We start from the raw sequence: 17140 nt of genomic DNA on the forward strand, positions 1-17140 counted from the left end.
AGGTCAGAAAACAACCCAAAGGATTCAGTTCTCTCTTTTCTCCTTCTGCCATGTGGCTTCCCGAAGTCAGGCTTGGCAGCCACCGACTTTACTTCTGAGACATCTCTCCAACCCCGAGCTCGCTCTTTCTGTTTTTCTTTCTTTCTTTCTTTCTTTCTTTCTTTCTTTCTTTCTTTCTTTCTTTCTTTCTTTCTTTCTTTCTTTCTTTCTTTCTTTCTTTCTTTCTTTCTTTCTTTCTTTCTTTCTCTTTTGTAGTTTTGGTTCCTGTCCTGGATCTCTCTCTGTAGACCAGGCTGGCCTCAAACTCACAGAGATCCTCCTGGCTCTGCCTCCCCTGCCCAAGGAATGTGCCATTGCTGTCCTGCCTTTTTTTTTTTTTTTTTTAACATATTTTAAAAGACTTTTTTCTTTTATATGTGTGTTTGTTTTGCCTGCATAGTGCACTGTATGTATGCCTGGTGCCTGCAGAGATTAGAAGAGGATGTCTGATCTCCTGGAAGTGTGGATGGTTTGTGAGCCGCCATGTGGGTACTAGACACTGGACCCAGGTTGCTGTGAGAGCAACAAATGCCCTTAATGGCTGAACCATCTCCTCAGGCTCCCAGCAGCCCTGGGTTCTTATGTTCTATAGCACAGTGGGGCAAGTTTCACTAACAACGATTCACTATAGATTTCCTAAGGAACTAGAAGAGCTCATAGATCCTGAACACAAAGAAGTGAGAATGCTTGCCACGCAGATACTAATTGCTGTGATTTCATCATTGCACATCCCATACATGGGTTACCACACTGTCTCTGTCAGTGTGTACAATTATTGTGTTCCAATGAAAATAAATGAGCTATTTATTTATTTTTTTGTGTTCGTGTCCGTGTCCGTGTCCGTGTCCGTGTCCGTGTGTGTGTGTGTGTGTGTGTGTGTGTGTGTGTAAGCTCTCACATGCTGATTCTGGACCCTTCTCAGAATGCCTGAAATCACATCAGGATGCAGGCTGTAAAGGGAAGAAGGAGGGTCGACCGGACAACCATGCTCCCCCTGCCGACCCTTCCAGGTTCCCCACACCCTGTATGTTCCTGCCAATGCTGTTCCTTCCCTCTTTTTGGAACTTCTTCCTTCTATGCTCTTCCTCCAGCTAACTGTTCAGTCTCCCTCACTTAGATTCTGTCATCCAGGAAGCCTCTGCCCCCCTCCACAAGGAGATCAAGTGAGTCTCCTACCCTCGGAGGACCGAGTGATTCTTTATGTTATTGTCATTAAAAATTCACCAAGCGGGCATGGTGATGCAGGTCTTTAATCCCAGCACTAGGGAGGCAGAGGCCGGCAGATCTCTGAGTTCTAGGCCAGCCAGGACTACATAATGAGACCCTATTTCAAAAAACTACAAACACACAAAAATTCAGAGGCTGAATTCTCCGTGTTTCAACTGCCTGAGCGCTTCTCCGAGGACAGTCACCACACTTTTTCAGCTTGGTGTGTTCTCAGGATAGTGCCTGGCACTCGGTATCAAGTGCTTGTTAACTAAGACTAACTAGAAATGGATTCAAATGCCCTGCTCCCTCATCCCCTACCTATATTTAGGGATTGCTGATGGTGTCCTGTCCATTGCCGTCATTTAGGCAGTGTCTGGTTTAAGTTATTGAAATGAATAAACAGAATCGTTCTGCAAATGAAGCAAGGCAGACATTTGGATCCCGGAGAGAGGGGAAAAAATGTGGCATACTGGGTCAAAATTTGGAGTTCGAAATAGACTAATTTCTAGGCTGGAAAGGGTGAGGTGGGGAAGGTAGACTTCTCAGTAGCTTCATCACAGCAGCAGAATTTCTCCCAGATGCTGTTCAATATTTGGGGTTGGGGTGCTGCTATTCTACCGTGGTCTCAACTTGGACTCGGGCAAGGAGTCTCTGCCCTTGCGCAGTGGGGTGGAGACTCTTGGCTGTCATGAGAACACACACCAGGTCCATAGTTTGTAACCGGCTGGTAGTAGACTATCATAGGCTCCTGAAATCTATCTTGAGGCTTCTCTTACCCATCGGTTTCCCAAATCGCCATACAGCAGGCATTTTCTACGTGTTCTGCTGAGTAAAGGACTTAAAGTCGACAGAGCTCCCAAAACTAAAAGCAAATGGGTCCAACAGCATCCTCATGTGGTGCTCAGCATCAAGCAACCTAAAAGAAGCATCTTTCACTGTGTCTTAGTCCAACTGCTAGACTGCATCTAGGATTTCTCAAAGTCCTTGGAGGGCATATAGTTCACACTGTCCCCCCACTCGCTTTTAGGATTGGGCACTGGGCCCACAAAGGCAAAATGACTTGGCTCGGGGTTCTGAGAATCTTTCTAGAGGTAGGGGTTAGGCCGGCTAACACATTGCGGGGGTCGCAGAGAGCCCTACAGCAGAGTTAGGTTTGCACAGCGAGTATATCGTCTGTACTTTGGGCGAGTGTATTCTCGGCGTGGAGGGGATGATGAAGTCTAGGGATGGACCCCATTCCGGCTCCTGAGCGACGCGCTCCCCGAGGGACTCAGGAACCAAGCGGAGCACTGAGCTCCGCGGACTTAGTCTCTGATCTGCAAAGAGCTGAGTTCCGGGGGCACTCGATGAGGGCTCCCTCCAGGTATCCACCGGTGGGGTGGGGAGCAGGTCTTTGCAGCTGGAGTCCGCGTGGGTGGAGCGGGGCGTGGGTGGGGCTCCGGAGCTGTGGTTCAGAAAGCCGGGACCTGAGGAAGTCTGCAGGTGCCCCACGCTCCAACCCGAGATGACAGCCAGCAAGCGAGTCGCGAAGGTAAGTGCGTGTAAGACGACCCCTTTCTAGTGCTCTCCCCCCATGCTCTATTCCCTCCGTTTCCCCCTGCTGACCTCTGAGCTTTTGTTTATTAGGGGTACCAGAGTGGGCTGAAACCCAGGCATCCTCACCCTCTCCCAGTGAAGGAGTGGGAGGAGGCGGTCGGTGTGTGTGTGTGTGTGTGTGTGTGTGTGTGTGTGTGTGTGTAGGGCTGGAGTTTGTGGGCCGGGATATGTGTGTTTGTGGGTGTGGGTGTGTGGGTGTGTGGGTGTGTGGGTGTGTGTTTGTGTGTAGGGCTGGAGTTTGTGGGCCGGGATGGGGGACACACAAGACAGAGTAGTCACCACGTTTCCAGTTGTACTGGTGTGTGTGTGTGGTGGTGGTGTGTGTGTTGGGGCGGGGGGGGGGCGGGGGTGAGAATGAACTAGCGTCCCCAAACTGGTTTCAGTTTCAATTCTGCTGGACATTTATTTGTGGGGCGTATCTCAGGCACGGGAAGGGTTCTGTTGCGCCACCTACTGGATGGACCCATAATTTGATACCTTTCTTAACCGAGGCCTTAGAAGCTAGAGATGCTGATGGGCAGGGGGGCGGGAATGGGCAGTCCCTGGAATGAAGAGTATACAGAAGAGTCCCTGGATGAGAAGTACCAATTTATGCCCTGAGTAGGTTTGCATGCAGTCTGCTACAGATGCTAAATGCCTATTTCGTACTAGCCCAGTGCCAGGCGGCAGGGGGCAGAAAAGGAACAAAAATCTTATCCCCTTTGAGCGCTCATTTCTATCTGGGACACTGAATGCTATCTGGAAGAATGGAAAGGGGTCGGTTTCTTTAGGAATGTCTAGAGGGCTGAATGGAGCCACGATTGGAGATTGTAGGGGTGGTGGTGGGCTGGGGCTGGTACCCCAGCCTTTGAAGTTTACCCCAAAGGCCCCTCCAGTCTGCACAATTTAGGGAAAGGCTGCTTCAGGAGAGAGAAGGGTGGCTGCTGTCCTCGGCTCCATAAGGGAAAATTCTTTAAGATGGAGAAGGCCAGAGCAGGCCCATCCCAGAACTAAAATTTGGAGACTGGTGCAAAATAGGGCAGAGGGTCCTCGCTACCTCTTGCTAAGAGATGGACAGGCTTGTATTGCTCCAGAATCCTGAGTGCCAGGCAGTTTATTTTATCTAATTTGTATAGCAACTCTGTGAGATAATTGTGTCTTCCCATTTCGCAGAGGAGGAAATTGAGATATCAGAGAGAGTAACCTGGCTGACAGTGCTGTTCAGATATTCAGCAGGAGTGACGAGGCTGGAATTTGACTCTAGACTGACGAGACAATCACAACAGGGCTATTAAGGGCCTTTGTGTCTTCAGTTTCAGTTCCTCCAAGTCAGGTGACTTACTAGCAGACTTTGGGAGGAGCTGTGTGTCCTAGCTTAGATTTCAGCAATTATGGGAAAGTCATGGCAGAATTCACGAAAGCACATAAAATTCAAGTATTCCCAGTGGTAAGAGAGAAAATTCCCCTTGTTTTTTAGATAGTGTTTTATGCATTCCGGGTTGGCCTCAAACTTGATATATAGCTGACAATGATCTTTAATTTTCTTTTTAAAATTATTACTTTTATTTTATGTGCATGGGTGTTCTGCCTGCATGTATATCTGTGAACCACCTGTATGCCGGGTGCTCACAGAGGCAAAAGAGAATATCGGATCCCCTGTAACTGGTTGTTACAGAGATGGTTGTTAGCCAACATGTGGGTGCTGGGAATTGAACCCAGGTCCTCCGGGTTAGAGCAACAGGTGCACCTAGCTGCTGAACTACCTCACCAGTCCAACCTCTAATTTCTTGATTCTTCTGCCTCCATCTCTTAAGTCCTGGGATCAGAGATGTGTCCCACTTAATCAAGCTCTATGCAGTTTTGGGAATTGAACCCAGGGCTTCATGCATGCCAAGCAAACACCCTACCAACTGAGCTGCATCTCTAGCCCTGAACATGCTCGTTCAAGATCTGTGTTCTACTTAAACCTTTGTTCTTGCCAAGAGGATGGTTGTAGTTAGGTGGAATAGGCAAATGAGTGGTCATGGCTCTAAGTGGAAGAGGCAGGAAGCAATTTGTTGGTGTGGCTAGACATGGAAGAGAGGCTGAGAGATAGAAGAAAATGTGGGAAGTTCATGTATTTGGGAGAGGAAGTACAGATAGTTTACTGCAGTGAAGGACCCCACACCCAACCCCTTGGGTTAGGGAAACTTTCTCTCTGCGTGTGTTTACACAAGCACTTCTCAACGTTGTCTCTGTTGGCACTTGGGACCAGATACTTCTTTGTAGGATGTTTCATCAGTATCTCTGGACTTGACCTGCTGAACTGTAGTAGCACTCACCCCATTTGTGATAGTGGAAAATGTGTCTAGATATTGACAAATGTACCCTGGTGGGTACACACATCCCTGGATGAGAAACATAGTTTGTATCTAGTCGTTGTCCCAGAGGACTGAGCTGCTTGTTGTGTGAATGTTTTTCAATGTCGCCCCCTTCTAAAAACGAGGAGCTCTGGAGTCCCAGGGGTGAGGTCCCTTGGTCAGATGCACTATGGTATACGGGAGACTTTGGACATGTGGGATGTGGTTCAGGTAGGGTACCACCTAGTATGTTCAAGGCACTTAGTTTCACCCTCAGTACTGCAATAACCAAACCCAACCCACAACCTTAGGGCTGTTCTGCAGTGATGAACCTGGTTAGCTCAACTTGCCCAAATGTACTTAGCCGTGAAGCCCTTTTCCTGTGATAACATTAGTATTCCATGGGGTACCTGCATACACTTGTCCTGCCTGGGCCCTCAGCCTTGATGTTCTGCTTTTCTGGCGGGTTCCCATCTACTCTTCAAGGCCCATCTCACAGCGTGCGACCTCTGGGAGGCATTCCTGCTCCCCTTCTTCCCTCCTCCCTGATTATGTGTCCATTCGCACTATTCACATCCTCAAATTTGAGTTTCCTCCATTGCTCCAAAGACATTCTTGAGGGCTGCACCCCGTCTTAGTCAGGGGTCAGCAGAGGATGCTCAGTAAGCTGCTCTTGGGAGAATGAAGGGGTGCCCAAGTGATCGGGCCACATTTCTAAGAAGCCCGGTTACTCCTTATCCCTGGTTCCCATGTGTGGTGCGTAGAGTTCCTCACTGGGGGCAGACCTTTACCCTAAGGGCGGTGTGGCGTGGTGGAGGGGCGGGTGGGTGATGTCCTTGCCGTTGTTTCTACCCGTGCACATTCTGCTGGAAACTCAGCAGGTATTAGTGAAGACACCAAGAGGAAATTGGACCCAGTGGCTTTCCAGAAAGAGGGCAAGAAGACAGAGTTAAGTACCTTGCTTTCAGAAAGAAAGGCTCCTAGGAGAACTTACTCCCAAATTCTCAATATTTGAGAGAAGCGATCAGCTTATTCTTATGCTGGGGCCTGCAGACCTAGAGTGAGGATAAAATCAGGTGATTCATTTATCACCCAGTACTGTGTCCCACACCAGCTAAGTGCTCCCTAAGTGAGGGCTCCTGTAGTCGGACTTTCCTTTGAGCCACCAGTTCAAAAATAAAGGCATGGAGACTTACTATTAGTTATAAAAGGTTGGCTTTAGTTTAGGCTTTTTCCCAACTCTCTCTCTCTCTCCCTCTCCCCCCTCTCTCTCTTTGTTTTTTTCAGACAAGATTTCTCTGTGTAACAGCCCTGGCTGTCCTAGAACTCACTCTGTAGACCAGGCTAGCCTCCAACTCACAGAGATCTGCCTGACTCTGTCTCCCGGGTGCTGGGGTTAAAGGCGTGCACCACCACCGCCTGGCTCCATAACTTAAATTAACCTGTTTTTATTAATCTGTGTTCAGTTACCTTTCCTCTATATCGTATGTCTGACTTTTTCAGTGTCTCGTTGGCATCTCTTAACGCCTAAATCTGTTGGGAAGTCCCGCCTATTCTCTCCCGCCTCGCTATTGGCCAGTCAGCTCTTTATTACACCAATCACAGTGACACAGCTTCACACAGTGTGAACAAATATTTCACAAAAGGCTCTGACCTTTTGCTTTCTGTTCTTACGATATGCTGTTTGGGCTTGCTGCAGGGCTGTGGGTACAGTGCTGAGGTTATGAACACTTGGCCCACTGTCCCCGTGTGACCTCTACAGGAGCTGGAGGATCTTTTGGAGAAGCTTCCACCATACTGCGGGACCTGTCTAGCGATGATGCCAACGTGCTTATATGGCACATGCTTCTGCTGCCTGTGAGTATCCATGGGAGCTCTTGGGGTAGGGGTGACTTATGCTAGATGGGAGAGTCAGGCCTCGGTGAGAACTTCCTTTGACCTGGGATCTCTTCCTGGAGGTTGTGGTGTATGTTAAAAGGTCTGTCTCTAGACCAATTGCTTCTAAGTCCAGTCAGACTAATGAACACACCAACAGAAACTTTGGACTTAAGAGGACACCTCTCCTTCAAACTGGTAGCTAACAAGCCCACCAAAGAAGGAAGGTTCGGCAGACAAACAGTACCAAAATCAGGGGAGGCCCAGTTGGTGAACTTGAGGACCTGAGTTCGGCCCTCAGCGCCCATGTAAACAGTCAAGAGTGATGGCAGGAGCTTGTAATCCTAGAGCTGAGGAGGCAGAGACAGGTCTCTGGAACTCACTGACCAGGCAGCCTAGCTTACTTGGTGATTTTCAGGCCAGTGGGAAGCCCTGTCTCCCAAAACAAGGTAGTTTAACACATACACACATTTTGAGATACGATCTCCCTATGTAACTTGGTCTGGAGCTTGCTGTGTAGACCAAGGTGGTCTTGAACTCAGAGCACTGCCTCCTAAGTGCTGGAGCTAAAAACATGTGCTACCGGGCTTAGTTAATATCGTTTCTGACAAAATGAGACCTCCTTGTTTTTTTTGATATAGGGTCATGATTCAACTTGAGAAATAACACTTAGAAGAAAAAAGAAAACAAACAAACAAAAACAAAAGACACAGCCCTTTGCTAAGCAAAGCTCTTGGAGAAAACTGATGGTCTAATTATTTAGAATCTGTAATTACCATGCAATGGTCTCTCCTTCCCTTTCCACTAATCTGTAGTACAGAAAAATGGAGGAAGGCTTGAGCTAGGCCAACATCTGAGCCCTGTCAAGGTCCTTCAGCCCCTTGGTTGAAGCTGTCCAGATGCTGGGCCACAAGGGTTGGGGAAAAGATACTAAGTGGATCCTGATTATGTCTTCCCGGAGACCAGTTTTGGGATGATGACAGCGAGGAGGAGGGGCAGGTCAGGAGGAGGAGGGCAGTCATAGGAAAAATTAGGAAAGGCCATGTTTGAGAGAGACGGTGAAGTCACAGGATCTCTATGGGTGAGTCCTCAGGCAGATGTGCCAACACCTTTCTAGCCAATCAGGAGGCTGGAGGACATTTGTTAGACTCTAGGGAGCTGTGATGAAGAAAGTAGCTGGCCTGCAGGGAAGGAGAAGCAAAGAGCCTTTGAGGGTAAGCAGACCTCTAGCCCCAGAAAGACTTAGTCTCAATTTACATGGTCATCCAGGCAGCCCACCTGTCCCTTCAGTGACAGCGGGTCACAGCTGCGCTGGCCTTGTAAAGCTGTGTAGAGAATCGCAACAGACGGATGACTGTCTGAAGAACTCGGCATGAGGTTACACTGAGAAGCCTCACCCACCTTAAGGAAGGACATCATCCTGTTACAGATGAGGATATGGAAAGCCAGACAGTGAGGAATGTGCCCACCATTACACAGAATAAGGGGGCAGGGCAGGGGCTCGTCTGGCTCCAGAATTCAATTTCACATCCCGCCCCCTCCAATTCTGTCCCTTCTCCTCCATGTTTACCTTTGTGAACTTATGGAAGCAAGAGGTCAGTTTAAAATGCTGTACACTCCCCCCCACCCCCGGACTTTAGCCTGGGACTTTCTAAGTAGGGTAGGCAGGCTAAGCAGCCGGTCCCCAGGGATCCACCTGCTTATACTTCCCAGCACCAGGATTGCAAGCGTGTGACACCATGTCCTGCTTCCCCCCCCATACAGGGATTTGGGGGACCCAAGTCAGGTCCTTATGTTTGCAATGCAAACACTTTCCTGACTGAGCTATTCCCTCAGTCCCTTCCTTTTCTGTTTTTCCTTCCTTCATTGGAGACAGGTCCTCACTCTGTAGCTCAGGCTGGCAGTCCTCCTGCCTTGGACTTTCCTGTTTTTCTCCTTTTTGTTTTGCTTGCGGTGCTAAGATTTGAACCCAAGGCACGCGAGCAAAGCATGTACTTTGCCACTGAGCTACATTTCCAGCTCCAGAGTCTTCCATCCTAACCAGTGCATGGGCGGTTTCAATCAAAAATTTTATTTAACCCAGACTTTGGAAAGCAGTAACAGTCTTTCCACCAACATGGGGTGCAGTGTGAACTCCTTCATCTGGTCCACCTTCTTTACGGATGAGAGAGCGAGTCCTAGAGAAGCTCAGAGTCACACAGTAGCATGAGGCAGAGCAGGAGAAGGCCTCGGGCCTCAGCTGTCTGCATCCATTGTTAAGACCTTGGAGCTCAGCAAGAAGAAGTCTGCAGACAGGATGCAAAGACACCCAGTTCTGCCCTGAGGGTCCTGCGCCACTCACTCTTGTCTCTGCCTCACAGACCCAGGCTTTTCTGTTTATCAAGACCATGAGCTGGATATTTTCTTTATCTGCCCAGGGGTTGCTCCCTGTCTCGTTTCAACACAGCCTAGCCCAGTTTCCATTCTGTGTGTGTTAGAGACAGGTACTCAGTCAGAACCTTGACTCTGGGCTACAGACAGGGCTCAGTTACAGTGGACGAGGAGCCTAGCACGTGTGCGGCCTCGGTGTCCATTCCAGCACTCAGAACAGAACACAGCAATACAACACTTGACTCTGCCCAACCACTGGTGTAGTTCTAGCTCTCTTAGCCCTGTGTTTTCAAAAATGGAACTTCTGGAAGGATTTGGAGCTTTGGCACCAGCGTGAAGGACCCTGAGCTCTGTGCTGGGACCATTCTGCTCTGTGCTGGGATCATTCTGGTCTCCGCTCCCCTCCCCTTTCCTCTTCTTCTTTACCGGGTCTCGTGTGTCCACGGCTAGCCTCAAACTCCCTATGTAGCCGAGAATGACCTTGAACGTCTTATCTACCACCCACGCACTGGGATGGCAGGTGTGCACCGTCACACCCTGTGTTACGTGGTGCCAGGAACTGGTCCCAGGGCTTTGTCCATGCTGGGTAAATGCTCTGCCAACTGAGCCACATCTCCAGCCCCTGGAACTTCTTCAGGAACACAGAGCGGTGGTCGTATGTGGGTCGTAGAGTCAAATGCTGAGTTTCCATTTTAGCACAGTCACTGTGACCTGGACATCGCATGTACACACTGAACTACAGTTTCCTTACGTTGAGAGACATGACTTTCATACTTACCAATGATAGCTGGTGCACATATGTGTGCTGCCATACCCTGTTCTAGGCCTTTGACTAACTTATTCCATCCTCAGCTAAGCCCTACGAAGACATCTGCTGTTAGGGAAACCCAGAGAGGTCCAGTCACTCATCTAAGAGACATTGCTCGTGGGTGAAAGAGACAAAACTGACCCTGTAGCGTCAGGGTCTTCACGTTGCCTGCTCTCCACTCTACAGGCTAATGTGGGGGGCATTCCTAGTCACACACAGGTGGCCCAGGGTAGGTGCCCAGGAGACTCTTCAGCTCACTTGATCTGAATTCTTCTTGTACTAGCTCTTGGCCATTGCCAAACCCTTCTTTACCCCAGTCCCTGGGTTTGTTGTATTTTGTTTTGTGACAGAGTTTTGCTGTGTAGTCCAGGGTGACTTGAACTCACTCTGTAGCCCAGGCAACAGTCCTGCTTCACCTTCCAAACATTCTGATTATAGGCATGGAGCTTTATGTCTAGTTGTTTTTTTAAGGTTTATTTTGTTTGTGTATATGTATCATTGTAAAGTAATAACGTTTACCATGTTTAAAGAGTTCGTAAGTACATTATATAGTCATCATTCCCCTCCATTTTTAGAGCGTTTCAATCTGTATTTCAAACTAGGCCTATATTTGATAAGCTCTGTCCATTCCTCCAGCACCTGATAAGCACTTTTCTGTTTTATATTTCTAGGATTTGACCATTCTAGGTATTGACATGAGTGCCATCAATACAGTAGCTGTCAGGTTTTTTTTGTTTATTTTTTATTTTATTTATTTATTTTTGTTTGGCTTATTTCACTTATCGTAATGTCTTTCAAGGTTCATTCAAGTTGTAGTGTGTATTATTAGGCTGTCATTCCCTTTTAAGGATAAACAATGTGTCTTTGTCCATATGTGTCTTGTTTTTTTCATTTGTCTTCTTCAGCTGAGTAGGAAAAACGTAACCGTGAAATTTGCAGGCAAATGGATGGACTTGGAAAGTATAATATTAAGTGGGGTCACTCAAACTCAAAAAACAATTAGGATGTTCTTTCTCATATGCAGATTCTAGTCTAGAGTGTATACATGCAAACAGTGGTAAGGGTGGGCACAGCGTGCCATTTAGAAAGGAGACCAAGAAAGCGTAACATCAGGTGATGAGGACAGACAGAATGCTGCAGACAGAAGGACACACAAGTGAAAGAGAGTAAAAAACAGATTGTTTTTTCAGTTTCAACTCTGTCGTGCTTTTTCTTTTTTGTGTGTTATTTGTATGAACAAATTCATAAAAATACAATCGAAAGTGAAAGTGTAAATCCCTAAGTGTTTGATATCACTCACTGGGAGGCCTGCTCTTTTCTGAAGGGAAACAGGAGCAGCTGGATCTGGGGGAGAGGGAAGATGTGGGGGGCAGGGGGGGGAGGACCACCAAGACTGGAAGGAGTGGAGAGAGGAGAGGCTTCCACTAGAATGTATTGTGTGAGAGAAGAATAAATTAAAACACAAAAACATAAGGGAAGTTGTGTGGCTTCAGAAAGGCTGCTGTGTGTAGAAATTCATTGAAGTGTAGAGTTTAGGACTGGGCAAGCGTTTGTGTGGCTACATTAACTTAACTCTGTGATGTTTTAATTTATGACTTCATTATAGTAAAATGATTTTATTAAAAAGTTCCTCCAGGCTAAGGTGGTGCACACCTTTAATCTCAGCACTCTAGAGGCAGAGGCAGGCGGATCTCTGTGAGTTCGAGGCCAGCCTGGTCTACAGAGTGAGTTCCAGGACAGCCAGGGCTACACAGAGACACCCCGTCTTTGAAAAACAACAAAAGAAGTTCTTTGGGGAGCACTGGAGAGATGGCTCAGTAGTTGAGAGCCCTGGTTGCTCTCGCAGGGGACCCAAGTTCCGGGGAGTTAACACCTCTGACTTCCATGAGCATGTGGTACACTTACATGCATGCAGGCATTCATACACACAAAATAAATACATCTTAAAAAATTCTTCGAGGGATATGTCCAAAGTGGGAATTGATGGATCATATTTTAAGTTTTGGCGACCTCCTTTCTGGTTTCCATAGCATCTGCACCACTTTTAATTAGTAAATTTGTTCTCTGACAGTTTCATACATCTATTATACACACACCGGTTGCTCTCACGCCGCCTTCCCTCTTCCCTACACAGCTCTTGCTCACATGTCTGCTTGTTTTGTGTTGTGACTCATTGAGCTTAACCGGGGCTGTCTGTGTGATTTTCTGGGCTTCTGTCCCATTTTTCAGTTGAGGAAACTGAGGTTCAGGGATGGGAGGTGTTTCACTCATGACAACAGAATAAAACCCAGGGTCTATCCGTCCTCTAATTTCTAAGGCAGTTGCCACATGCTCCTCTCTTCCTGGGAGTAGAACAGAGAACACCTGGGACCCTGGGATGAGGAAGGGAGGGAACCAGATCAAAGCCCTTGGAGGAAAGCCATCTTGCAGGGAGTTGTACCATCAGAACAGAGCTCAGTCTCTTCTCTTTGACCAGGACCAACCTCCCTATCACCTCAAGGCCTTTCATCTGCAAATTGACTTCCCCAGAGAGTATCCACTTAAGCCTCCCACTTTGAAATTCATCACCAAGATCTACCACCCCAACATCAGAGAGGATGGGTTGGTGTGCCTGCCCCTCATCAGCACTGAGAACTGGAAGCCTTACACCAAGACCTGCCAAGGTAGGACTGGCCTTGCCCAGAAGAGGGGCAGATGTAGATGGGGCTATTGGATGGGGGATGTTTGGGGCTTAATTTGTGTTAAAGGCTTAAAAGAGAAGAGCTAGGGAATAGGGTGTAACTCAGTTGAGTGCTTGTCTTATAAAGTCTTTGGGTCAGTCTTCTACACCATATAAACTGGGTATGATGATCCACACTTGGGATGCCAGTACTTGAGAAGTTGAAGCAGGAGGGTCAGAAGTCCAAGGTCATCTTCAAGAGCAAGACGATTCAGCTGGCAAATGGGCTTGCTGAGTGGTGTTTTAGTTAGGGTTATCAACTGCTGTAAAGAGACTCCATGACCACAGCAACTTTTATAAAGGAAAACATTAATTTGGGTGGCTTGCAATTCAAAATTTAGTTCACTATTATCATGGCAGGATATGGCAGCATGCAGGCAGATGTGGTGCTGGAGAAGGAGCTGAGAGTCCTACATCTTGACTCTAAGACAACAGGAAGGGAACTGAACTAGACATAGCTTGAGCACAGGAGAACTCAAAGCCCACCCCCACAATGACACACTTCTTCCAACAAGGCCACACCTACTTCAGGAAGGCCACACCTACTAATAGTGGCACTCTCTGAGTTTATGGGGGCCAATTACATTCATATTACCACACTGAGCAAGTCTAAACCTGGGTTTGATCCACATATCCCACAGTGGAAGGAACGAACCTACAGCTCACAAAAGTTGTCCTGTGACCTCTACATGAGTTCTGTGGCATGCTTGTGTCAGTATGCACACATATCACACACACACAAACAAATTAATTTTAAAAGTTAATCCTTAATAACATAGCAAGTTTGAGGTCTGCCTGGCCCAAATTAGACCCTGTGTCAAAAATAAATAAATAGGCACTGGAGAGATGACTCTGAAATTAAGAGCACTTGCTGCTTTCGCAGAGGACCTGGGTTCAGTTCCAGCACTCAGGGGATCTGTAATTCCAGTTCCAGGTGATCCAGCGCCCTCTTTTGGCCTTCAAGGGTGCTGCATGCACATGGTGCACATATGTACGTACAGGCAACATGCTCGCATATAGAAATTTTAAAGTATATAAATAAAAAATTTTAAACATTTATATATTTAATATGTACGGATTTTTCTGTCTATGTGTATGTCTGTGCACCATATACATGTCTGGTGCCTGTGAAGGCCAGAAGAGGGAGTTGGAACTCTGGGACTGGAGTTACAGACAATTGTGAGGTACCATGTGAATGCTGGGAATCAAACAGTTCCTCTAGAGCAGCAGCCAGCATTGTTAATTGCTGAGTCATCTACCCAGCCCAATAAATACACTTATTTATTTATGTATATATATATATGTTTTGTCTGCATATATATTATATATTATGTATATATATGTTTTGTCTGCATATATATTATATATTATGTATATATATATATATGTTTTGTCTGCATATATCTACACCAGAAGAAGGCATCAGATCCCATGGGACTATAGTTAAAGATCATTATGAACCACCATGTGGGTGTTGGAAATTAAACTCAGGACTTTTGGAAGAGCAGCCAGTGCTCTTAACTGCTGAGCCATCTCTCCAGCCCAAATACATTTTAAAAAATGAATAAATCAGAGGTGATAAAAATGTGAGTCTAAGGTGAACCTGTTGAATGAAGAGATGCTTCCCTAGATACTGGATGGTTGGTATACTCTTTCAGGTGTGACTGAGAAACTTTGTCGTGTGTGTGTGTGTGTGTGTGTGTGTGTGTGTGTGTGTGAGAGAGAGAGAGAGAGAGAGAGAGAGAGAGAGAGAGAGAGAGAGAGAGAGAGAGAGAGAGAGAGAGAGCTTGCCTGCAGAGGGAAGGGCTTGGGGTAAGAGGACCATCATCTCTTCCTATGAGATGGAGTCACCGTTAGCCTTATTGAATAAATGGAGACACTGAAGCTTATGAAGGGTGAAGCTGTTGAATAAGGCCCTACAGGTGCTGAGGGGCAGAGCTTGGCTGGATCTAGCGGGTGTAGGGTGGTGGTTACTTTTATGGTAGCTTGACACAAGCTAGAAGCATTTGGGAAAAGGAGCTCTCAAATGAGAAGATGTCTCCATAAGATTGGCCTATAGGTAAGTCTGTCCAGCATTCTCTTGATTAAAGATTGATGTGAGAAGGCCCAGCCCACTGTGGGTGATGCCACCCCTGGGCAGCTCATTCTGAGTTGTATAAGAAAGCAGGCTGAGGGCTGGAGAGATGGCTCAGAGGTTAAGAGCAGTGACTGCTCTTCCAGAGGTCCTGAGTTCAATTCCCAGCACCCACATGGTGACTCACAACCATCTGTAATGAGACTGGTGCCCTCTTGTACATAATAAATAAATAAATCTTAAAAAAAAAAAGAAAAAAGAAAGAAAGCAGGCTGAGCAAGCTGTGAGGAGCAAGCCAGTAAACAGTGTTCTTTTATGGCCTCTGCTTTGGTTCCTATTCTGACTTCCCTCAATGACAGACTGAGACCTGAGAGTTGTAAGCTGAAATAAGCCCTTTCCTCCCCAAGGTGCTCTTGGTCATGGTCTTTCATCACAGCCACAGAAACCCTAAGACAATGATATTGTAAAAGAAAGTTGTCATCTGCAAAATGCATGCTTGAGAACTGTGTTATCAAGCTACCCCCCCAAGGGCAAAAATAAATATCATGTTTTAAGTAAACTCATAATTTTGTGTTGATCCCCAAGTTGGACACACCTGACTCTAGAGCATTAACAGGACTTTCTGTAGTGCTGGAAATGCTGGCTGTGTCTCCAGTGACTAATACCATAGTCCCCTGTGGTTAAAGAAACTGGAACTGAATTCTTAATTGTATCGAACTTCCATGAATTTAAACTTAAATAACACGTAAGCAGTAGTGACCATGTTGGACAGTAAAGCTCTGAAGTCAGTGGACTCAACCTGGGCGCCAACCTGTGTCTGGCCTGCTCAGGACTCTTAACGTAGGAGAACAAGGACCCCCAGGGCGGGGGACACAAGGAGTGGGCCTTGGACGAGCCCTAGGGGCCTGTGATGCTGTCTTCACCAGAGCAGTAAATGAGGGCAGAGACATTTGTGCACCTGCCTAGGAGGGTTAGAATGCCACCTCCCCAGGTTCCCGAAAGCAGTTGAGAAGATTGAAAGCCACTGGGGTGGGAACTGTTCTCAGTCTTTAGTTTAGAACCCCTTTACCCCAAATAAAAGTTTCTTTGAAATCCCAATCTAACAGAAAACCAGGGTGTCTGAGAAATGGTTCATCATTTAAGAATGATTGCTGCTCTTGCCGAGAACAGTTCAGTTCCCAGCACCCACATCAGGCCCCTCACAACTCCCTGTAACTCTAGCTCCAGGGGATCCAGCTCCCCCTTCTGTCTCCACGATCATCTGTACAAATATGGACACACACACACACACTAAAATCTTAAAAACAAAGCAGAAAGAGCCAGGCGGTGGTGGCGCACACCTTTAATCCCAGCACTCGGGAGGCAGAGGCAGGTGGATCTCTGTGAGTTTGAGGCCAGCCTGGTCTCCAAAGTGAGTTCCAGGAAAGGCGCAAAGCTACACAGAGAAACCCTGTCTCGGGGGGGGGGGGCACGACGGGACTTGGGCTGGAGAGACGGCTCAGAGGTTAAGAGCACTGACTGCTCTTCCAGAGGTCCTGAGTTCAATTCCCAGCAACCACATGGTGGCTCACATCTGTAATGAGATCTGGCACCCTCTTCTGGCCTGCAGACAAACATGCTGTACACATAATAAAAAGACCCTGTATAAAACGAAGGAAGAATGAGAGGGACGTCTGCTTTGGCTGTGGAGCCATCCCAAGTGGTGGGACCCTCTTGGAGTCCCCTGAGGAATGACTGTGGGTCTTCGGGAGAATCTGGGGATGAATAGCCCTGACCTGCTCCCATGGTTCTCCTTGGCCACGATGCCCTTCTCTGTCCTCTCTCTCTAGTCTTGGAGGCCCTCAACATGCTGGTGAATAGACCAAATCCAGAGGAGCCTGTGCGGTTGGAACTCGCTGACCTCCTGACTCAGAACCCGGAGATGTTCAGGCAGAAGGCAGAGGAATTCACCCTTCAATTTGGAGTGGACCGACCCTCTTAATGCTGGTTCTGAGGCCTCTCTGCCTGGATCTTCTGCTGAGTGGATGGATATCAGAGACTGGCACCATCCTGTGCTCAAGTTTTCCTTTGTAGCTGCTGATTGCCAATAAATGTGCCTACTGTGTGTGTGTATGGGGGAGGGTCTGTGTGAT

The 17140-nt window shown here is 47.3% G+C and overlaps 1 protein-coding gene across 1 annotated transcript; it reads left to right on the top strand.

The window, feature by feature from the left end:
• Positions 1–2421: 2421 nt before the first annotated feature.
• On the top strand, positions 2422–17125 carry Ube2l6 (ubiquitin conjugating enzyme E2 L6). Its single transcript, XM_028894207.2, is given in 5 exon segments — positions 2422–2779; positions 6925–6958; positions 6961–7019; positions 12692–12878; positions 16838–17125. Coding segments are annotated over 5 exon segments (459 nt in total). The 5' UTR covers positions 2422–2752; the 3' UTR covers positions 16990–17125.
• Positions 17126–17140: the final 15 nt, after the last annotated feature.

The sequence above is a fragment of the Peromyscus leucopus genome, chromosome 4, assembly GCF_004664715.2.
Source record: "Peromyscus leucopus breed LL Stock chromosome 4, UCI_PerLeu_2.1, whole genome shotgun sequence".
NCBI lineage: Eukaryota > Metazoa > Chordata > Mammalia > Rodentia > Cricetidae > Peromyscus > Peromyscus leucopus.